General features: G+C 45.3%; 1 protein-coding gene across 1 annotated transcript in view; it reads right to left on the bottom strand.

Moving 5' to 3' along the window:
* The window catches only part of COL8A2 (collagen type VIII alpha 2 chain), a 62,075-nt gene that overhangs the window by 21,069 nt on the left and 16,066 nt on the right, over nucleotides 1-24,940 (bottom strand). Inside the window, exon 2 of the mRNA XM_070949877.1 lies at nucleotides 6,764-6,944. Coding sequence (XP_070805978.1) covers nucleotides 6,764-6,923 — 160 coding nt within the window. The 5' untranslated portion in view covers nucleotides 6,924-6,944. The remainder of the gene's footprint in view (nucleotides 1-6,763; nucleotides 6,945-24,940) is intronic.

Raw genomic sequence — 24,940 nt, 5'->3', positions numbered from 1 at the left:
CGGTAGTAACAAATTGTACATTTCACCACTGTTGTAAACAAAACCTGGTATTGATCGCATCATGTAGGCTTAGTCTATGTTTAATCCTAATTAAAGGGATGGGTTTGCAGGGTTGAATGTCTTGCCGACTGAGCTACTTTTTTGGCAAGTGACCTGGTTCTTCCTTGGTGCATGAATGGTTAATGATTTGATGTGCAATAAAACACTCCCTCTTGGTGCTGTTTCTAGTCTTGGAATTGTCCAAATTGAGTGGAAAGGATTTCTTTTCACTGGCTATAACAGCGTTCAAGAAACACCAAACTTCCCGTACAATCTGGTGGTTATGGCAGCAAGCTAGAAAGAGGAAGGCTGAGTTTGTCCCACCTTAGCTATGAAAGCCAGCTGGGTGATTTTGGGGCAGTCCAGTGGTGAAATTCCATTTTTTTTACTACCAGTTCTGGGAGTGTGGCTTGGTGGGCGTGGCAGGGGAAGGATATTGCAAAATCTCCATTCCCTCCCCACTCCTGGGGGAAGGATATTGCAAAATCTCCATTTCCACCCCACTCCTGACAGAAGGATATTGCAAAATCTCCATTCCCTTCCCACTCCTGGGGGAAGGATCCTGCAAAATCCCCATTCCCACCCTACTCCTGCGGAAAGGATATTGCAAAATTTCCATTCCCTCCCCACTCCTGGGGGAAGGATACTGCAAAATCCCCATTCCCATCCTACTCCTGGGGGAAGGATATTGCAAAATCTCCATTCCCTCCCCACTCCTGGGGGAAAGATACTGCAAAATCTCCATTCCCTCCCCACTCTGGGACCAGCCAGAGGTGGTATTTGCCGGTTTTCCGAACTACTCAAAATTTCTGCTACCGGTTCTCCAGAACCTGCTGGATTTCACCCCTGGGACAGTCCCTCTCTCTCAGTCCAAGCCACCTAACAGGGTTGTTGTGGAGAAAAAAGAAGGAGGAGTGGGGAGGAAATGTTGGATATGTTTGCCGCCTGGAGTTATTTGTCAAAGTAATAAAGGTGGGATACAAGTAAACAAAATAAATAAACCAGTGTAAACTCCTGGGCTCTGGGTTCTCATGTCCATCTCTCCAAATTATGAATGAATACTCCAGCAATGTTAGTGGTGGGGTTGCCCTTTCCAAAGTCTAATCATATAGCTACTACTGTGAATCCGAGTGCCTGAGAAATACATAGTCCCCATTCTGAATTCGCTCCTGATGTTCTGACCTAGGCTTCCTTAGAAAGTATACAGCACAAACTTAGTCTCAGCAAACCTCTTTAATTCATATGGCTGTGAATTATTGTCATTCCCAGTCCGAAAGACTTCTCAAACAGTCTATCAGAGGAGTGTTTACAAACACACACCTTATCTCCCTTGGAATGCTACCAGAGAATTAATTGCCACACACAGGGCAAGGCCAAACTTAGCACAGAGTCAAACAGAGTTTTTCCAGAGCTTTTACCGACCAGATGAACTAATTGCTTCCTGCAAAAGCTCACGTCCCGTTCACTTCTCTTTTATGCCTTATGGGAGGGGCCAATCACCTCCAAGCCTTACTCCCAAGTCGACCCTGTTTACTTAATTGTTCCTGTCTTCTGGCAGCTCTGCGCATGCGCACACTAGGAACAGGCTCCCGCTGTTCTGCCTCGCTGATGTCAGACTCTGGAGACTCCGGAGCAGGGGTGAAATGTAAAATTTGTTACTACGGGTTTTGTGGGCGTGGCTTGGTGGGGGATAATGTGACTGGGTGGGCGTGGCCAACTTTTTTTTTTTTTTAAACTTTTCGAAGTATTTTTTCTACAACCTCTTTGGCCGAAGAGGTTACAGGAAAAATGCTTTGAAAAGCCTCTGACGATCCCAGCTGAGCCACGGGATCATCAGAGGCTTTTTTTTTTTTTTTTACTTTTAAAAGCATTTTTTCAGCTGAAGAGGTTGTAGAAAAAAATGCTTTTAAAAGAAAAAAAAAAGCCTCTGATGATCACGTGGCTCAGCTGGGCATGGGGGGGGCTGGGATTTTTGCTACCGGTTCTCCGCTGCCATCGCTACCGGATCGAGCGATCCGCTCCGAACCAGGAGCATTTCACCCCTGCTCTGGAGGCAGCAAAGAACTACCAGATGGCCTTGGCCCCCTCTCTGACTCAGAGCCCTGAATCCGAGCCTTCCCCAGACTCCAGGACTAGGTCTTTCTCACTGCAGGATGAGGAACCTTAAGTACACATATCTCTGGTGCCAAGTTATGCCACTTAAGCCTTGTACAGTGGATTTATTTTCAAGCTCAGCAACTTAAACTACTTTTTTTTTAAAAATCAACAGCTTTGTCGCAAGGTAGAGGAATTAATGACACGAATCAGCTTCCATCTTAAAGAGATGATGAGAATGCCCCATCCAGCATTTCAATACAATTACCTGCACATTGTCTCTTGCCAAAATTGTTCCTGGGAGATTAAGCCAGGTCTAATGATTCACCTTGCTAACCAGTCTCTCTCCTCATCAAAGGGGGCTCAGCGGTTAAAGAAGTGGAACTTGGAGAGCTGACAGCCCAAGTTCGAGACCCAAGCTCTATGCAACAGGGTGAGTTCCTGTTCTTGCCCCAGCTCCTGCCCACCTAGCAATTCAAAAGCAAGCAAATATGTGAACAAGTGAAGAATGGTTGCAGGAACTGGGTATGTCTAGTTTAATGAAAAGAAGGACTAGGGGAGACATGAAAGCAGTCTTCAAATATCTCAGGGGCTGCCACAAAGAAGAGGGAGTCAAACTATTCTCCAGAGCACCTGAGGGCAGGACAAGAAGCAATGGATGGAAACTAATCAAGGAGAGAAGCAATTTAGAACTAAGGAGAAATCTCCTGACAGTTAGAACAATTAATCAGTGGAACAACTGGCCTCCAAAAGTTGTGAATGCTCCAACACTGGAAGTTTTTAAGATGTTGGATAACCATTTGTCTGAAGTGGTATAGGATTTCCTGCCTAAGCAAGGGGTTGGACTAGAAGACCTCCAAGTTCCCTTCCAACTTTGTTATACTATTCTATTCAAATGCGAGTAGATGAATAGGTACCACTTCGGTGGGAAAGTTACAGAGTTCCATGCTCCTTTGGCATAGTCATGGCGGCTTCATGATCACAGAAATTGTCTTTGAACAACACTGGCTCCCTTGGCCAAGAAACAGAGACAAGCACCATGACTTAGAGTTGGACACAACTGGACAGGGAAACCTTTACCTAGTGATTTACCTTGCTAACCAGGTATCTCTCCTCATCAGCCCTGCTTGCATTCAATAACCTTTTCAGGTGTCTTCTTAAATCACCATCTTCGCACGAAACTGTTCTTTTCCTCTATGCCTCCTTCCCCAATAAATTAACCAAGTGCCTTTCTGCAAGATCTTTGAAGTAGCAGAAAGAGTGAAAAAGACCAGCACGAGTGAAGACAAACTTTGGTCCTTCCATCTTGAAAGGCCACCAGATGTTAGATCCGATGGCCAACCTTGACCGTATCGTTTTAGATGAAAAGTTCTAAAGTTCATTGTCAAGGGGGGGAGGAGGGGGGAAATGGCTAAATTCCAGAAAACATGGTAGTTGGGCCAGTCAAAATTTACCTGTGCAAGCAGTGAATAGCCACCATAAGAGTTTACTGTCTAAGGCAGCTAATCACGTCTGTAGGCTGTGATTGCATGAGAAAAAGCATAGTGTTTGGCTGGTACAGTCCTATTATGTTTAACCTGTAAAATCCTATTCAAATGCAGAACTGTCGAGACTTGTCCCTGGGCTCCAGAGCTGAGTATTTTAATACTCAAATGCAGCTCCTTTGTGAGCCAACCAATTCTCCACTTGCAGATTAGAGGGTAAACTATATTTTCAATTTGACTTATTTTCTTCTGATTTAAAAGTGACTAAAGTCTGGGAATTATCCAAACTGGGTGGGGGATCCTTCAGAGCATCACAATGCCTTCTAAACTCTCCCTGTTCTTTTAAAACATGCAGCCACATTCTACGCAATTAACAATGTTCTCTCATTGCACGCTACTTGTTTAGAGAGGTTTTTTTTCCCCTCTGGCTTATTATAACCACGAAAAAGGCCTTCATCTCTCTAATTTCCATTTATGCCCCAGACTTTTTTCCCCGCCTGGCAACTGTCAAGGGAGAACAACGTAATCACTCTTGGAAACTTCACACCAGACACTTGTCATTCCTGCTAGCGAGAGACACACGCTTGTGATCTCTATATTCGCAAGATAGATTTTAACCAATTACTGCAAATGGCCCATTTCCTGGATTTGCACCACACCTAACCAAAGGCCAAATGTGGGCTAACAGTAACCATTTATTTATTTATTTATTTATTTATTTATTTATTTATTTATTTATTTATTTATTTATTTATTTATTTATTTATTTACTTATTTACTTATTTACTTACTTACTTACTTACTTACTTACTTACTTACTTACTTACTTACTTACTTAGTATACCGTCCTTCTCCCAGAAGGGACTCAGGGCAGTGAACAGCCAAAATTAAAAATACATACAGTACAAAAGTTAAGATAATTAAAAAGAATTAAATCATTGGCTTCCTAATTTAAAACCCCCAAGTCCGTAAAATTTCAAATCCCAATTAAAAACCATTTAGGCTAGGCCGACTTGGTGAAATAAATAAGTCTTCAGGGCCTTACGGAAGGTATGGAGGTCCGGGATCAGTCGTATTCCAGGAGGCAGCTCGTTCCACAGGGCGGGTGCCCCCACAGAGAAGGTTCTCCCCCTGGGGGCCGCCAGCTGACATTGCCTGACCGACGGCACCCTGAGGAGGCCCTCTCTGTGAGAGCGTATTGGCCGGTGGGAGGTTATCGGTAGCAGCAGGCGGTCTCGCAAATACCCTGGCCCTAAGACATGGAGCACTTTAAAGATGAGAACCAATACCTTAAACCATGTTTAGCGTATTCTGTGGATGTTCAGATCTTTACCTGACCTGGATAAATAGAGTATGTGGCAGTGGTGAAATGTGGCAGTGGAACCGGTTTGCCACTGGTTTGATGGCTGCGCATGCGCACTGCGTGCCAATTGCACACTGCATGCGCACATGCGCAATACACACCAAAAGGAGGCTTGGAAAGGTAAGTAGAACAGCAGGGGAGGGAGGAATCAGCTGTGGCACGTGAGCTTGGGAACCTTTTTAAAAACTTTTTAAAAGTATTTTTAGAACCGGTAGTAAAAAATGCTTTTAAAAAGTTTTTAAAAGGTTCCCAAGCTTACGCACCACAGCTGTGATTGTCGGAACCTTTTTTTTTTTTTTTTTTTACCTTTTAAAGCATTTTTTACTACCGGTTCTCTGGAACCGGTAGTAAAAAGTAATAAAAAGTTTTTTTAAAAAAACTTCCGACGATCGCGTGTCGCTCAGCTGATCTTCAGAACTTTTTTTTTTTTTAATTTACTACCGGTTCAGCAAACCAGTAGCATTTTTTACTACCGGTTCACCTGAACCGGCCCGAACCGGTAATATTTCACCCCTGGTATGTGGATATAACCACCCGCACAGGGAGAGATCCTTAACCAGGTCACTTAAAACCTAGCACCTGCGTTTATGCAATTTGCAAAGCTTAGTTAGGCAGAAACTTGGCTATCTTTTTCGTGGCACAGTATCTTATGCAACAATTAGGCACGTTTTTCAATTCTCGTTCGGTGAAAGTCTGAAATGGCACAGGGCAGTGATGGCGAACCTTTTTGCCGTTGCATGCCAAAAGCAGGGAGAGCACGGGGGGGGGTCACGCACGTGCCCACACCCATAATTCAATGTGCCCTGCACCACCGTGCATGCGCGCACGACACCCCTGCGCTCCCCCTGCTTTTGGCACGCGATGGAACAGTGGGCCCAGTAGGCCCGTTTTTCGCCCTCCCCAGGCTCCAGAGCCTTTCTAAGGGAAGGCTAGAACAGCCTTCAACCTCCCCCCCCACGAGGCCCTCCGGAGGCCGGAAATGTCCCATTTCCTGACTTCCAATGGGACCAGAAGGCCCGTTTTTCACTCTCCCCAGGCTCCAGAGCCTTTCTAGGAGCCTGGGGAGGGCGAAAACAGCCTTCCTCACCCCCCAGAGGTCCTCCGGAGGCCGGAAACAGCCTGTTTCCCGACTTCTGGAAGATCCGAAAATCAGCTGGCAGGGGCGTTGGAGCTGAGCTAGGGCAACGCTTGCGTGCCCACAGATATGCCACCTGTTGCACACGTGCCATAGGTTTGCCATCACGGGCATAGGGTCTCCGGTTTGACCAGGGGGTTGGACTAGAAGGCCTCCAAGATCCCTTCCAACCCTGTTACTCGGTTAAGTGAGCAGTCCAAGAAGAGAGTTCATCCAGTAAATGTGCTGCATGAATCTGACCGGTCTAATTTCCTCCTGTCCTTTGGTAATTCACAGTTGGGCCCCAAACTGTCTCTTGGTTAACTTTGGTTCCCATTGTAAAAGGGAAGGGATTGTGGGAATCAGACAGCAGAGGCCAGATAAAGATATCATTTTATCTCCCCTTTATCTTACTGGGGAAAGCCAGACAGAAAATCTTTAAAGGTAATTAATATATCTAAGGCATTTCATCAGCATCTGGCAAGCTTTTCAGAGCCGTTTACTGTAAGACACACTCAAAGGAGAAACGCAAAAGCCATAAAAGATATCTCAAACCACAAAGCCAATCTAAACAAGGTTAAGATGATAGGCTGAATTTCTTTCCAAAGCAAACTTTTTTTTGTCCTCTCTCAAATTTGGCCTCCCTGCACACTGCTGGGTGCCACTTACCTACGTACTGGCCTTTACCTTCTCGGAACGGAGGGCCGAGGGGCCCTTTCACCACCGGCTGCATGTATTTCATCTGCCCATAACCTCCTCCGGGGCCCCCTCCGGCTATTGCAGAGATTCGGATGCCCACCAGCAACCACAGAGTCACCTCATGGAACATGGTGCCTTGCTGAGAGTTTCCCTGTAACCAAAAAAAAAGGGGGGGAGCAATGTTATTTGAGGGAGATAAAGGTAAAGGTTTCCCTCGCATATATGTGCTAGTCGTTCCCAACTCTAGGAGGCAGTGCTCATCTCTGTTTCTAAGCTGAAGAGCCAGTGCAGTCTGAAGACGTCTCCGTGGTCATGTGGCCGCCATGACTAAACACCAAAGGAGCATGGAATGCTGTTACCTTCCCATCAAAGGTGGTGCCTATTTTTCTACTTGCATTTTTTTTTTTACGTGCTTTCGAACTGCTAGGTTGGCAGAAGCTGGGACAAAGTAACGGGAGCTCACCCCGTTACGCGGCACTAGGGACTCGAACCGCTGAACTGCCGACCTTTCGATCGACAAGCTCAGCGTCTTAGCCTGAGGGAACCTCCAAGCTATTCTTGAAGGCAGATGAGCCAGAATAAAAGTGGGGAGAGGGCAGCTCTTTCGAGAGCAAAGCTTGGCTTTGGTAGCCCATCTTGGTCTCTCCTCAGCTGTTTAAGCATTGTGAACCTAGTTCTTTTCCTGTCCAATCAGAAGTCACAACTTTCAATTTACCAGATTAATCCTCCAGGCAGGTAATTGTTTTTGGTGTCGCAAGAGTTTGGGGGGTTTTTGAGAGCATGCCACGAATGCTGTTAAGGATATTGTTGTTGTGTTACCAACCAGCAGAGTGTAGAGCACAGAGAAACGTTGCTGAGAGCAATGAATAAGAGATGTGCAAACTGGTTTATCAAAAGTTTACTTTATAGTGAAAAAACAATCTCATAGTCTTTTAAATAAATCCAAGTCTTTGCCAGTTAAATCAGTCCAGTGATACAAAAACTCTTCTTACCACACAAACAGTAGTTGGTTAGAATTACAAACTCACTCTGGTAACAAACCACGATGGTAGCAGATCCATCCAACCGATGATAGCACAATGATAGCAAATCCACACATTATGGTAGCTTATCATCAACTGAATACTTTACAATACCTTTCTTAAATACGTTCACAACCAATTACAGCATGACTCAGCATTACAATGAATTAGCAGTAAAACTTTAAAGTCACACAATACATATTCATATTAAAGTCACAGAACACATATTGTTTGGACAACCTGTTAGGCTCAAACCATATCCTAACAAATGCAATGAACACCCAATCTCCAACAACATGAACGATCTTCTACTATCTCAACTTTCTCCTTGCTTTCTGGACACACTTTCAAAATCAGGGCTGGGCTACAGTAAATTATCTTGCTATCAATGAGCGGAAGCTTTACAGAAGGAGATCCAAATTTATAAGAAGACATTTCTTGATTACATGAGCTATTAAACAGTAGAAGAACTAGTGGAAGAGCCTAAGCAGGGGTTTGGATGAGAACCACAAAGGTCTCTTCTACCCAGTGGTGAAATCCACATTTTTTTTACTACCGGTTCTGTGGGCGTGGCTTTGTGGGCATGGCAGGGGAAGGATACTGCAAAATCTCCATTCCCACCCCACTCCAGGGGAAGGATACTGCAAAATCTCCATTCCCACCCCACTCCAGGAGAAAGATACTGCAAAATCCCCATTCCCTCCCCACTCCTGGGGGAAGGATACTGCAAAATCCCATTCCCACCCCACTCTGGGGCCAGCCAGGGATGGCATTTGCCGGTTCTCCGACCTGCTCAAAATTTCCACTACCGGTTTTCCAGAACCTGCTGGATTTCACCCCTGCTTCTACCCCTATGATGTTATGATTTTCTTAAAACTTTAATGGGATCCATCTCATCTACTAATAAAAACAACTAATAAAAACACACACAGCAAAAAGACCATTTCAACCAATAAACAAGGCTGAGGCCCCTATAACACTTCTGCTTATCCAACAACTATCCCATGCCAGATCCATCGACCTCCTGGCCTCAGTGCCCGGGGGGAAAAGCCAGATTTTCACTGTTTTCCTGAAGGCCAATAGGATCAGGGCCAGGGAAGCTGTTCCATAATGCTAGCACCATGACAGAGAAGATAGATCTCCAAGCATGTCTCCTCTGCTAGATCTGGTAGGATAGGCAGAAGCCATTGAGAGTAGGAAATCCCACAAATAACCCAATTCCATTCCATGCAGCATATTAAAGATCACAACCAGCACTTTCAATTGCACTTGGAACACTACTGGGAAGTCTCACGCAGTACCAAAATCGTGCTGTGTTTTGAACCAGCTGCAGCTTCCAGATGCTCTTCAGTGGCAGCTCCATGGAAATCCCATTGCAGTAGTCCAAGCAAGGGGTGATTAAGGCGTGAGTGACCATGAGCCCTTATGGAGCTCATAAGCACTTGTGGAAATGCTGAAAGCACATGGAAATACCCAACTTCCCGATTCTTTTTCTTCTTGAAATTTCAGTATGGAAGAGAGCTTCTCTGATGCAAAATATAAAGATCAATGAGGCTTAGAAGAACTTCTGAGAGTTCTGGGAACTCCTGTGTTGCTTTGCTCATTTCATACCAGTGGTGGGTTGCCCCGGTTCGGACCGGTTCACAAGAAGCGGTAGTAAAACCGGAGGGAAGCCCCGCCTACCACCACGGATGTCATCATCAGCGATCTGCGCATGCAATCTTGTTGCAAACCTGTAGTAAAGGTAAGTAGAACTCACCCCTGTTTCATACCAATCGCCAGATCATTCCCATCAAGAGGGCAGACAAGGGAGTAGAATCAAAACAGGGGCATCTGCCCTCTCCTGCCCACCAAACTTCTCTTTTTATGTATCTTCTGAAGATTCGAGGACCCACCCATCTCTCGCCTTTCTTTGCAGAAAGGCACTTAAAGGATGAATAGAAGCTCATCGTTTCAGCACATTTCTCTCCCTCCCTCCCCTCCAGTTGCAATGGACCATAACTCCCATTATATCTCAATCAACATATCCCTGGCACACCCAGTCGGATGATTATAGGAACGGGAGCCAAGAACATCTGGGAAGCACCTGTTTGGGCAAGGCTGCGAGCAGTTGGGATACTTCTTGAGTGCGAAGACAGCAAAACTCTGGAAGATGTGGCAAGAAAGGAAGCTTGTAAAAGCAACTTTGATTCAAGGGGTCCTTGATGCTCTCTGAGGTGGGTTGTTTTCTTGCAGACCTTTTATTACTCAAACCAGGTAACAACATCATCAGTGATCCAGCATCCAGGAGCCTTCATTTCAATACCAAGCTACAAATATTCTCCTTATCATCTATGGAGATTCTCAGTCATCCAGGTCGTGGTTCTCCCAAAGGTGCTTTTTTCAAGAGGCAACTGGATTTTCTTGTTTTTCTCATCCAAGAAGCTTCTTCAGCTCTGACTGGATGGTGGGGAAAGGGAGGACTTATACTCCTTGCAGACAGCTGGGTCATTTGTATCCTTTCCAAGAGTCCTTGAGGCCACTTGGAGGCTTATCTGTGTCCTCAGGGTCACCTGAGTAGTGCAAATGGGTGTGGAGCCTTCTTGGCTGCAGGATGTTTTCTGCCCTGCGTTCCCTTCCAGGGGTGGGTTCTACTTACCTTTACTACCTGTTCGCAATGGCAGCGTGCGCAGATCATTCATTATGACATCCAGGCAGTTAGGCGGAGCCTCCCGCTTTTACTTCCAGTTCGTAAGAACCGGACAGAACCAGGAGCAACCTACCACTGGTCCCTTCGCTGGGGATTCTTTTTTATTTGTAACTTTGAATCAGGCCATTACTTTTAAACGAGGCGGTAGCACAGATACCTTGATAGCCTTGTCTCCAGGGGTGAAATCCAGCAGGTTCTGGAGAACCGGTAGCGGAAATTTTGAGCAGTTCGGAGAACCAGTAGCGGAAATTTTGAGTAGTTTGGAGAACCGGCAAATACCACCTCTGTCTGGCCTCAGAGTGGGGTGGGAATGGAGATTTTTACAGTATCCTTTCCCTGGAGTGGGGTAGGAATGGAGCTTTTTTTTTTTTTTTTTTTTTTAAATTTGATTTATATGCCGCCCTTCTCCGGAGACTCAGGGCGGCTTACAGTGCATTAAGCAATAGCCTTCATACTTTTGTATATTTATACAAAGTCAGCTTATTGCCCCCACAAACTGGGTCCTCATTTCACCTACCTTAGAAAGGATGGAAGGCTGAGTCAACTTTGAGCCTTGGAGAGATTCGAACCAGCAGAAATTGCAGGCAGCTGTGTTAATAACAGGGTGCATTAACCACTGTACTATCAAGGCTCTTTTGCAGTATCCTTCCCCTGCCACGCCCACCAAGCCACGCCCACAGAACCGGTAGTAAAAATATTTGGATTTCACCACTGCTCGTTTCCAAAACGCATCCTTAATGCAGGCGTCCGCCTTGATTGGAGAATGAAAGTAGTCAAGGAAAGGTAAGAGATGCTAAACAAAGGATGCCATCGTCTCCGTGACCCTGTTTTTCTCTGCTTCGGAAGATTTCTTTGAGATCTGGCCCTTGAAAGCTTCTCCCCTTCCAAAACTCAGAGCTCACTCTGCTGCCTTTGAAAACCTTTGGCTCAAAGGAAGGGTGTGAAGAAAATCCCCCGTTGCGTTTGGCGGCTTTAAAAAATGGAGATGTCAGAGGCAGAATTCTCTGTCTTGGAATCCTGCCACAGGCAGGAACTCTTCCATGTGGGGCTTCTTGAAATGTCAATGGAAGTTTGTTTGGTCAAGTGCTTATGAGGAATCTTGACGGTTTATGATGCTTCATAAGACGAGCTAAAGGGCCCACTTGTGTAAAATTAAAAGCCTTTTCATAAACACCGTTTTCCCCTCAAACAACATTTTCCGACACAGGCCTTCAAACAAGGGTCCGTGTGAAGCAAAGGAGAGATTGTTTTCTGACAGGTTTAATGACACGGAACACCAAAAAGTGCTGTGGACTAATTGAACCGCAATCGCCATTCATAAAAATTAAAGACTTTGGCCCTTTCCTGCTTTGGGAGGGAAGGCGGGAAGGGAGAGCAAGTTCTCCAGGAACTGGGTTGGAATTTCCTGAGCTGCTTTCCTTGAAATAGCAGCGAGGTGGAGAGAGATTATGAGAGAGAGGAAGGGGACAGGAGAGAAGTTCAAGACCACAAAAGGAAAGAGCAATTTGAGTTGGGGAGGGGGGCCTGCAGTGGACAAATACTCTACAACAGGGGTGTCGAACTCGCAGCCCGTGGGCCGGATGCGTCACGCGCAGGCCACGCCCGGTTTAGCAAAGGGGGGGAAAGTTGTGCTACATCACATGGCGACACCATGATGACGTTAGTTTGACACCCCTGCTCTACAAGAAAGGGATTTGAACACTGCCTGGGTTTGGCAGGTCCTTAAATGGGTGTAATAGTGTCATTTCTTTTATCTTAGGCTAAAATCAGGAGTGAAATCCAGCAGGTTCTGACAGGTTCCGGAGAACCGGTAGCGGAAATTTTGAGCAGTTCGGAGAACCGACAAATACCTCTGGCCGGTCCCAGAGTGGGGAGGGAATGGGGATTTTGCAGTATCCTTCCCCTGGAGTGGGATGGGAATCAGGTGGGTTCTACTTACCTTTACTACTGGTTTGCAACAGGACGCTTCTGCGCATATGCAGAAGCTTCCTGATAACATCCGGGTCGATGGGCAGAGCCTCCCACCGGTTTTACTACCGGTTCTTGCGAACCGGTCCAAACCGGGGGCAACCCACCACTCGTGGGAATGGAGATTTTGCAGTATCCTCCCCCTGCCACGCCCACCAAGCCACACCCACAGAACCGGTAGTAAAATAAATTGGATTTCACCACTGGTTTAATCTGAGAACAAGACTTCTTCCCTTCTCTGGATTTTCAGTACTTATGACTCAAATCACCCAGGACAGCATTAAACTTACAGGTAGTTTGATTTAAGATTATTTTTTAGTGATCATTTGAAGTTACAATGGCACTGAAAAAAGTGTCTTATACTTATGAGCATTGCAGCACCCCCATGATAACATGATTAAAATTTGGACACTTGGCAGCTGGCATGTATTTATGGTAGTTGCGGACTCCTGGGGTCATGTGATCACAATTTTTGACTTTTCCAGTCAGCTTCCAACAAGCAAAGTCAATAGGGGAAGCCAGATTTGCTTTACAACTATGTGATTCATTTAACCACAGTGATTCACCTAACAACCATTGAGCAGCATGGTGGCCTAGTGATGAAGATGCTCGCCTCCCATTCAGAAGATTGAGTGTCCAATCCTAGGCAGTGGCAGATGTTTCTCTCTCAGGGTGCAAAGAAAAAAATATCTGCTGTGAATTCCACGTGGTGTCAGGAAGGGCATCCGGCCAGTAAATTAATTAATTAATTAATATTTATTTATTTATTTATTTATTTATTTATTTATTTATTTATTTATTTATTTATTTATTTATTTATTTATTTATTTATTTATTTATTTATTTATTTATTTATTTATTAATTACATTTATATACCGCCCTACTCCCGAAGGACTCAGGGCGGTGAACAGCCAAAAGATAAAATACACATAGTACAAACATTAAAAAACCATTTTAAAATACATTAAAATACTTTGGCCCAAAATAAATTTAAAACACCCCAATTTATAAAACAAATTTAAAAGCAATTAAAAGGGAGGTTAGGCCAGACCAGCCTGCTGGAATAAGAATGTTTTGAGGGCACGGCGGAAAGTGCGCAAATCCGGGATCCTCCGTATCTCCAGGGGGAGCTCGTTCCAGATGGCTGGTGCCCCAACAGAGAAGGCTCTCACCCTGGGGGCCGCCAGTCGACATTGTTTGACCAACGGCACCCTGAGAAGACCCTCTCTATGGGAGCGTATTGGTCGATGAGAGGCTACCGGTGGCAGAAGGCGGTCTCGTAGGTACCCCAGTCCTAAGTCATGGAGTGCTCTAAAGGTGGTAACCAAAACCTTGAAGCGCACTCAGAAGACCACCGGGAGCTAGTGCAGCTCGCGCAGGAGGGGAGTCACACGGGAGCGCCACGTCGCTCCCGTAACCACCCGCGCAGCCACATTCTGGACCAGCTGGAGCCTCCGGGTGCTCCTCAAGGGGAGCCCCATGTAGAGAGCATTACAGTAGGCCAGGCGGGAATGACGAGGGCATGAGTGACCGTACGTAACGAGTCCCGATCCAGAAAGGATTGGGACTCTTAGCTTCATCCAGTTGCCCTGATACTACCCCAAATTAAGGGATTATGGGGTCATAAAAAGGGAGGTTTTTTAATATTCATTTAATGAGCATAACAACAACAACAACAAAAAAGGCTGTAAAACAAGGCTTGACTCAAATGTCTCATTTAGTGTTGGAAATTTCAATCCCAATTGCAGTTATAAATCGAAGACTTCCTGTAGTGGAATCAGTTTCCCAAGCTTCCATAGGACCTATCCTCTTGGTCAACATCAGATGAAGTTCTATGTTGCTTCTCTCAATACCAAAGCATTTCTCTCAACACCGAAACAAATGTGGAATCCTTGGTGCTCTCTGACTTTGGTTGTTTGCAGATGTTTCATTACCCAACTAGGTAAGAGCATCACTGCTGTGCACTGATGCTGAGCACTGATGAAGCAGGGGTGAAATCCACTTACCTTCGTTACTGGTTTGCAAAGGGGAGCATGCGCAACATCTCTGCACACACGCAGGACCTTTTGCACATGCGCAGAGCGTCAAAAACGGGACGTGATGATGTCCGGGCGGGTGGGCGGAGCCTCCCGCCACTGGGGCTACCAGTTTGCCTGAGCCGGATAGAACCGGCTGCATTTCTCCACTGTGATGAAGTTACTTAGGTGGGTAATGAAATGCCTGCAAGCCAGCAAACAAGTTTAGAGAGCACCAAGGACTCCATAGCTCCTGAGCTAATATCTTCTCTGCTATTGGTATTAAAGCAAATATCCATCTATTCCAGTGGTGAAATTCAAATTTTTTTACTACTGGTTCTGTGGGCGTGGTTTGGTGGGCGTGGTGTGGCTTTTTGGGCATGGCAGGGGAAGGATACTGCAAAATCCCCATTCCCACCCCACTCCAGGGGAAGGATACGGCAAAATCCCCATTCCCACCCCACTCCAGGGGAAGGATACGGCAAAATCCCCATTCCCACCCCACTCCAGGGGAAGGATACGGCAAAATCCCCATTCCCACCCCACTCCAGGGGAAGGATACGGCAAAATCCCCATTCCCACCCCACTCCAGGGGAAGGATACTGCAAAATCCCCATTCCCACCCCACTCCAGAGGAAGGATACTGCAAAATCTCCATTCCCTCCCCACTCCTGGGGGAAGGATATTGCATAATCTCCATTTCCACCCGACTCCAGGGGAAGGATACGGCAAAATCCCCATTCCCACCCCACTCCAGGGGAAGGATACGGCAAAATCCCCATTCCCACCACACTCCAGGGGAAGGATACGGCAAAATCCCCATTCCCACCCCACTCCAGGGGAAGGATACGGCAAAATCCCCATTCCCACCACACTCCAGGGGAAGGATACGGCAAAATCCCCATTCCCACCCCACTCCAGGGGAAGGATACGGCAAAATCCCCATTCCCACCCTACTCCAGGGGAAGGATACGGCAAAATCCCCATTCCCACCTCACTCCAGGGGAAGGATATGGCAAAATCTCCATTCCCTCCCCACTCCTGGGGGAATGATATTGCAAAATCTCCATTCCCACCCCCCTCTGGGGCCAGCCAGAGATGGCATTTGCTGGTTCTCCGAACTACTCAAACTTCTGCTACCGGTTCTCCAGAACCTGTCAGAACCTGCTGGATTTCACCCCTGATCTATTCCTCCATCCATTCCCAAGCGATGGGAAAGAGAGCAACCTATCAAATGAGCTGTCAGCCCACCATCACGAGTTCTTCAGGTCAAGCCAGGTGAAAGGAATTAAAACTGCCGATTCCAGTTATTCCCAAAATCGATCTGACCACCCTCTGTACCTCTTGAATATATATGTAGCAAAAACAGTCTATTTCTACAGCTGAGATCTCTTAATAGCCACTTCTTGGCCCCATTTAAACAATCTTTTGTAAAAACAAGAATTCCTTTCCCAACTCCAATAGAGATCAAACTGAGCAGGGCCTCCCCAAGGAGGGAATTGCACTGAATCCGGCTTGCTGCTCCACGAAATATAGCTTGTACAAGAACTGGACAGCTTTTCAAAAACAATCCAGCCTGGCTTTCCAATCTGGCCAATTCCAGTAGAGATGCGGTTCCTCTTCCTTCTTGCACAGAAGAGTTTGCATGAATTTAAAGAGCTGCATATTCTTTTGTTTTGCACTGTTGCTGGGATTTGTATTGAATTGGGTTTTTCTAATATAGCGAAAAGAAGGACTAGGGGTGACATGATAAGCAGGGTTCCAATATCTGGGGGGCTGCCACAAAGAAGGGGGGGGTTCACCTTATTTTCCAAAGCACCAGAAGTCAAGACAAAAATCAACAGGTGGGCTGTTGGGGGTTCGCAAGGGTTCGGGAGAACCTCTAATATTCTGTACAATTTGGAGAACCTCTAAATCTCACTCCTGGCCCCACCCACACTCCTCCTGGGAGTCCCCACACGGCCTGTTTTGGATGCAGGTTAGTGCAGGGGACGCGTGGAGGCTTGGGGAGGGCAAAAAATGGGCCTACCGGGAGTTTGGGAAGGCTGGAAGGGCCTCCGGAGCCTGGGGAGGCCATTTTCTCCCTCCCAGAGGCTCGAGGAAAGCCTCCAGAGCCTGGGGAGGGCAAAAATGCCCCCCCACCACTGTGGTGCAGGAGGCCGATTAGGCCACCCCCACCATGGCCACGCCCACCCAGCAACCAGGCAGAGAACCCCTTGCTAAAATTTTTGAAGCTCACCCCTGCAAAATATAATGGATGGAAAGTAATGAAGGAGAGATACAACCTAGAATTAAGAAATTTCCTAACAGTGAGAGTAATTCATCAGTTGAGTAGCTTTCCTTCAGAAGTGGTGAATGCTCCAACACTGCAGATTTTAAGAAGCGATTGGACAGCTATTTGTATGAAATGGTGTAAGGTCTCCTACTTGAGCAAGGAGTTGGAACAGAAGGCTTCCAAGGTCCTTCCAACTCTGGTATTTTGTTATTCTGGGAAACCACTCTCACTATCGGCCACCATGGAACCAGGATGCTGGGTTAGATGGGCTATTTTTATTTATTTATTTATTTTTTGCTCGATTCAAGAAATGATTTTTTTTTATTCCCTGAATTGCTATGGCAGGATTTTCACTTGGAAGGGGCAGAGTTTTGAGACAGGCCAGATCAGGAAACTAGGCACAGCAAGAATTACAGGCTTGCTTATTTACTATTGTAGCAGAGGTGGGTTTCAGCAGGTTCTGACCAGTTCTGGAGAACTGGTAGCAGAAATTTTGAGGAAATGGGGATTTTGTAGTAACCTTCCTCTGGATTGGGGAGGGAATGGAGATTTTACAGTATTCTTCCCCTGGAGTGGGGAGGGAATGGAGATTTTACAGTATCTTTCCCCTGCCACGCCCACCAAGCCACGCCTACCAAGCCATGCCACGCCCACCAAGCCACACCCACAGAACCGGTAGTAAAAAATTTTGAAACCCACCACTGTATTGTAGGATATAATTTATTGGTTAGATTTTTACCCCACCTTTATTACTTTATAAGCAACTCGTGAACATGGATAATATACCTTCTTAAATAATAATTGTTTATTGTTATTTCTCTTTTTAAAAAACAAAAACACAAACATAAAAACAATATATTTCCTTTTTACAACAGTTTCAAGTCGGTGTTCTTCTATCATTTATATTTTCCCCTAACTCTTCTTTGCATATATTAGTCTTTATGGTCCTCTTATTCCTTATTCTTATATGCAATCCTTCACACATAATATTATTGTAACTATATATTATTTTACTAACATTGTCCGCTTTAGGACGTTTTCCCAATCATTCTTATTTACTGTTTCTACTCCCCAACCAATTGTACCATTTGTTCCATACTAAATAATAGAATAATATACCTTCATCCATCCAGTTTTCCCACAATCACAACTGTGTGAGGCAGGTTGGGCTGAAAAAGTATGACTGGCCCAAAATCACCCAGTTGGCTTTCTGGGCAGGACGAGAATAATAGAAGTCTTATTTATAGGATATAACAACATCAATGTTCTCTCATCGGGTATAACAACAGAAGTGTTATTTTATGAGGCGGGGGGGGGGGTCTCCAAGCTTGGCAACTTTAAGATTTATGGAACTTCAACTCCCAGAATTCCCCAGCCAGAATGCTGTTTAGTTTGCCTGCCAAACCCAAACATGCTGAAATGATCATGGAAATCGGCATGGCAGCCGCAGGGTTTTTCTGGATCCCTTTCCTGGGGCTACAGTTCTGGGCTTTGCCCGCTGGGCTACTTCCTTCTGTGGGAGCAGCAGCGCTTTCCCATCTGCGGAAATGGGGGACTCAGAGCCAGCCAAATACATCAACGCCAAGGCAACCTGGCAAACGGTCAGATGGGAATCTGGCAACCGACTCGGTCTCTGGGACGCCAAGCCGTAGCTCTGTGGAAGTTCATAAAAGGATGAGATGGAAAGACGAAGTCCGTCTTGAACCCTGGCAGCCTTCTGACGTATCCCGGATCCCAATAAATCCTCTTCAATCGACTCCAAATAAATAAGCCTTGACTTTCATAGGCTAACTTCCTGAGTAGCTTGGACTAGAAAGAAGGGCTTTAAACCATCTATTTTCTCTCTTCTACGCGTCCATGTGTGTGGCGTCAACCTACCCCAATTTAGGAAAGCAAAAGAGGGCAACTGCAGCTGCCAACAGCAAAACAAACTCTATTTTGGTCATGGAGATAGATAACCAAGGATAAAGTAGAAAGGGTAAAAGAATAAGAACTCGGACTTCATTAAGCATCATGGTAGACCCAGATCCCACGGCCTCATTTCTTTTGATTTGGTTCAATCAGCTCCAAGGCTTTAGAAGAGCCTTGGTAGTACAGGGGTTTAAGGCACCCTGTTATTAAGCTTATTAAGACCAGCTGCCTGCAATTTACTGCTGGTTCGAATCTCTCCAAGGCTCAAGGTTGACTCAGCCTTCCATCCTTTCTAAGGTAGGTGAAATGAGGACCCAGTTTGTGGGGGCAATAAGCTTGACTTTGTATAAATATACAAAAGGATGAAGGCTATTGCTGAGCACATTGTAAGCCGCCCTGAGTCTTCGGAGAAGGGCGGCATATAAATCAAATTAAAAAAAAAAAAAGTCTTCAACACAGGGGTGCCCGAAGGGGATGCAACACAAAGACTGTGGAATTTTTTATTATTTTTTAAATTATTTTTATAGAATAAAAGGCTAATTGAAAGAAAAGGAAAGAAGGAAAGGAAAGGAAGGAAGGAGGGAGGGAAGGAAAGGAAGGAAAGGGGGAAGGAAATATGAAAGAGAGAAACAAAAGGGAAGGAAGCAAAAGTGAAAGACAGCTAATGACGGGAATTGTAATCCATTATACCTAAAGAGGGATGCAGTGGCTCAGTGGCTAAGACGCTGAGCTTGTCGATCGAAAGGTTGGCAGGTCAGCGGTTCAAATCCCTAGTGCCGTTTAACGGGGTGAGCTCCCGTTACTTGTCCCAGCTTCTGCCAACCTAGCAGTTTGAAAGCACATAAAAAATGCAAGTAGAAAAATAGGGACCACCTTTGGTGGGAAGGTAACAGCATTCCGTGCGCCTTTGGCATTGAGTCATGCCGGCCATATGACCACGGAGACGTCTTCGGACAACGCTGGCTCTTCGGCTTTGAAATGGAGATGAGCACTGCCCCCTAGAGTCGGGAACGACTAGCACATACGTACGAGGGGAACCTTTACCTTTACCTATCTATGATTCCTTTATTATCCTCCAATCAACAATATTGTGTTTACTTTTTTTTAAGATGAGCAAGATAAAACAAACCCCACATAGGCTCATATAACAAGACAAACACCAAACAAGCCTATTTTACTAGTTGCAACTGAAATTTACATGACCTTGGGGGATACTCTGTTGGCTCTGTGCTGGCTCTAAAGTGGTTTGTCTTCAGTCATTAAATGTAATTAAATCATGGCTCTCCTTCTCTCCCCTTCAAAAAGTAAGCATAAAATAAAATTTAATACAGAAATGCGGGGCCTCCCCAGCCGTACAATAACAATAAAACTATTCTGCTGAAACACAAAGCTGGGACACAAGGGGAGATGTGGCAAATTAAAGAGTGAAGAAACTTGACCAAGGGTCAAATCTCTTGGCAACCTTTCCTTGAAACAATGAAGATTTAAGAGGCTAAAAGACTGCAGCCAATTTACTACCTTATAACCGCAGATTCTCTTGTTCTTACAAACTCTCAAAGCTGCCCCAAATTGGACCTTCAGAGAAAATGCACAAAGCAATTCTCACCCCAATGGAAGGGATAAATAAGACAAAGGTACTAATCTGCTGTATTTCACAGCAGGCTTAACCAGGGCAGCTCAATGTACAGCTGATGCATTCATACATGTCCAAATTTTGATTCGCGTGTAAAATTTCTGTATTTGCATGTAATTTTCACATCACCATTGTTCCAGTGGTGGGATTCAAAATTTTTTTACTACCGGTTCTTGGTGGACGTGGCTTGATTTGGTGGGTGTGGTGTGGCTTGGCTTGGCTTGGTGGGCGTGCCAGGGGAAGAATACTGTAAAATCTCCATTCCCGCCCCACTCCAGGGGAAGGTTACTGCAAAATCCCCATTTCCTCCCGATCAGCTGGGACTCGGGAGGCAGAGAAGAGATGGTGGTGGGGCCAGTCAGAGGTGGTATTTACCGGTTCTCTGAACTACTCAAAATTTCCACTACGGGTTCTCCAAAACTGGTCAGAACCTGCTGAATACCACCTCTGCATATTTCCCAGTTCCCCTGTTCGTCCCCAAAACTCTCTGAAAGGACCACAGATCATCTTTACTTCTGCCAACTTTGAAATGCCGAGAAATGTAGAAGCCCCCATGGACCAGTGGTAGAAATGCAATAAACAAACAAACAAACATCCAATTACTGTCCTATTTCCTGAACTCCTGCAGATCCGGTAGCAACAACAAAAAAAATCTCCCCATTGCTCTTCACAGAAAAAGAAAGAAAACAAACTTATTGGCACCTGCCCATTCCCATGTTTTGTTTGGATTGGGTATCAGGGGTGAAATCCAGCAGGTTCTGACAGGTTCTGGAGAACCGGTAGCGGAAATTTTGAGTAGTTTGGAGAACCGGCAAATGCCACCTCTGGCTGGCCCCAGAGTGGGGTGGGAATGGAGATTTTGCAATATCCTTCCCCCAGGAGTAGGGAGGGAATGGGGATTTTGCAGTATCCTTCCCCCTGGAGTAGGGAGGGAATGGGAATTTTGCAGTATCCTTCCCCTGCCATGCCCACCAAGCCACGCCCACAGAACCAGTAGTAAAAAAAATTTGAATTTCACCAACGTTGGGTGTGTTGCATTTTCTGTCGACAAAACAAATCCGAGCAGTGTCTATGGGGAAAGGCTCTCTGGCTGCAATGCTGCCTTTCCTTTGGCATTGAAAATCCTCTTGCAAGGCACATCGGACATTTTGCTAACAAATGTTTTATCCACTATCTCTAATCACATGGCCGGCTGCTTTAGCAGCTCGGACGGCAGTGGACAAGGCACCAGGAACAGATGCTGAAATTCAGAGCTAGGAAAGAAGACATCATTTCAGTGGTGGTGGGTTGCTCCCGGTTCAGTCCGATTCTTGCGAACCGGTAGTAATGGCAGCAGGAGGCTCTGCTCACCCACCCCGATGTCATCACTGGTGATCTGCGCATGCTCCCGTTGTGAACAGGTAGTAAAGATAAGTGGAACCCAACCCTGCACCACTTCCTACTGATGAGAAAGCGTTCAGGAACCAGCTCTGCTAAACTGCAGAGCTTTGAGATCAACTATTATTATTACAGGTAGTCCTCAATTTACAACAGTTCATTTAGTGAACTTTCGTGAAGACCACTGAAAAAAGTGACTCATGACCATTTTTTACAATTAAGACCTTTGCACCATCCCCATGATCACGTGATAAAAACTCCCAGATGCTTGACAGCTATTTCATACTTATGACCGTTGCTGTCTCCCAAAGTCATATGATCGCCTTTTGCGACCTTCTGACAAGCAAAGTCAACGAGGAAGCCAGATTCACTTAACAACCAAGTTACTAACTTATCAACTGCAGTGATTCACTTAACAACTGTGGCAAAAAAGTCATAAAATGAGCAAAACCTAACAAATGTCTCAACAACAGAAATTGTTAGGAAATGGTTATTTGTCTAACTAGTTGGTCAGGCAATATATAAACTAACAATGTATGTTTGCAGTCAGAAAGGTATTATATTGCTTTAAGACTGTATTGCATCATCCTGTATCCTGATTGGCTAGGCTCTGTAGCCAATGTACTTAAGGGAAGTCAGGATCATGGCTTGTGTGGATACTACACCATTTTACCTGCTTATTTGCTCTCTACCTGATCTCTCTGCATGATCACTGTTTGATCATAGCTACATGTTGCTTTCTACTATTTATTGATTGTTTTGATATTGAACTTGTTCCTGTTTTGAAACTCAAGAAGAACTGTTTTATTGTGTATGACTATAACTGGTAAGAAGACTTTGTACTTGAAATATCCTGGATTGATCTTTTAACTCTCGTCTTATCTGTGTATGACTTGGATTGTTTTTGGACTTTGCTTTACTTTTTCTAAAAGTAAAAGACTACAACAACTCAGTGTGTTTGTATGTTGACTGTGATTGTTCACAACCACTCCCAGTTGCTTTTCATGCGTTTACTCAAAGGGTACTCTGCTCAATAACCCACAACATCAGTTATGAGCCAAGAATATCCTTAACAGAAATGTTGGGCTCAATTGTGGTTGTAAGTTGAGGACTATCTGTATTAGTATATGGTGTTGTTAACAGCATCCAGGAGACCACAATGCTATTGCAAAGTAGTAGTTTGGCTTGCCAACGTACCAGCCCTGTTATAGGACCTGCTTGCACACTTCCAAAGTGTGTCACACGAGGGCGAGTTGGCTTCACACCAGAGAGAAAGTTCTCTTCCTGCCACATCATCCAAGGCCCTCTCCCTTCTTGGAGCTGCCTCAGAAACAGGCACTGCAACTGAGAAGGTTCGGATCCATCAGAAATCTAACTGCCTGCACAGAGTACCAGCTTGTCTCCTCACCAAAGTGGTACCTATCTATCTACTTGCATAGAACTGTTAGATAGACCGAAGCTGAGGTGAAGATGACAGGAGCTTACACTGTCATGCAGTGCTAGAACTTGAACCTCCAGAGCTGAGATCATCTCTGGGACTGAGATGATCAACTGAAGCAACTGAGCCACTGCACCTCCTCGAAATCAACTGGTTGCAGAGCCAAAAAAAGAAAAAGGAAAAAAAAAGAAAGAAAAACCATACCAAAAAACAAACCTCAGTTTTTGGTAGGATTTGTCCCGAGTCTGTACTGGCATAAAGAACCATACAAAAAGACCCCTAGAGCTCTGTTTCTCAACCTTGGCAACATTAGTATCAGTGGTGGGTTTCAAATTTTTTTACTATTGGTTCTGTGGGTGTGGCTTGGTGGGCATGGCAGGGGAAGGATACTGCAAAATCCCCATTTCGTCCCGATCTGCTGGGACTCGGGAGGCAGAGAATAGATGAGGGCGGGGCCAGTCAGAACTTTTGCTACCGGTTCTCTGAACTACTCAAAATTTCCACTACCGGTTCTCCAGAACTGGTCAGAACCTGCCGAAACCCACCTCCGATTAGTATATGTGGACTTCCAACACCCAGAATTGGGAGTTGGCTGGTGAATTCTGGGACCTGGAGTGCACCTATGTTAAAGTTGCCAAGGTTGAGATACACCATCTCAGAGCACTTTGTCCCAGGAAGACTAAACAGAGAATGTTTTCTAGGGACACCCCCAATATTCCCCAGTTATACCTTAAGACAGCTATGCCCGTATCTCTCAGTCCTAATGGCTAAAAGTAAAACAATCAAATATATCTTGTTTCTGCAAGAGGCGAGTCTTCTTTTCTCTTCAAAAAGAGCTAAGAGCTAAGACTCTCTATTTAATATCCATCTGCTGGCCACCAAGAAAGGAGGAATTATGTTTTCCAGCAAAGAAGCCAAAAGCCTTTTGCATTTTACCTTCCCTCTGCCAATCCCAGTAAATTGGTGCTGACAAAAATTGCTCTTCAGAGAATGAATTCCTGCACTTCTTCCAAACAGGGCTAGCAATTTAATGATGTTATCCTCCTTAATGATGGAGGGAGGACGAAGCAGACGGAGAAACAGAGAAGAGTTATAAGCCATGACCAGATCTGAAGCGCCCATAAAATTCCCCTAATTAAAAAGGGCTATTATACAAAGGACTTGGATGACCACAAGAAAAGGCAGGCATGTTATTAAAGCTCCATCCATTCCCATTAATCTTGCAGGACTTCATTAAAGGACAGCTGGATGACGTATTTTACTTTATTGTCCTCCACACACAACTTCAGCCAATACATATATATATATAAAAAGGTAAAGGTTCCCTTCGCACATATGTGCTAGTCATTCCTGACACTAGGGGGCAGTGCTCATCTCCGTTTCAAAGCCGAAGAGCCAGCGCTGTCCGAAGACGTTTCCATGGTCATGTGGCCAGCATGACTCAACGCCAAAGGCACACAAAACGCTGTTCCCTTCCCCACCAAAGGTGGTCCCTATTTTTCTACTTGCATTTTTTACCTGCTTTCGAACTGCTAGGTTGGCAGAAGTTGGGACAAGTAACGGGAGCTCACCCCTTTACATGGCACTAGGGATTCAAACCGCTGAACAGCCGACCTTTCCATCGACAAGGTCAGCCACTGAGCCACCACATATACATATACATACATATATATACACACACACACCACACACACACACACATATATACACACACACACACACACACACACATATACATATACATATACATATATATATACATATACAGGGGTGCTATTCAGCAGGTTCTGACAGGTTCTGGAGAACCGGTAGCGGAAA

The sequence above is a fragment of the Pituophis catenifer genome, unplaced genomic scaffold (assembly GCF_029215685.1).
Source record: "Pituophis catenifer annectens isolate HBS135680 unplaced genomic scaffold, rPitCat1.0.hap2 SCAF_9, whole genome shotgun sequence".
Classification (NCBI taxonomy): Eukaryota; Metazoa; Chordata; class Lepidosauria; order Squamata; family Colubridae; genus Pituophis; species Pituophis catenifer.
This window is presented reverse-complemented; position numbering and strand designations above follow the sequence as displayed.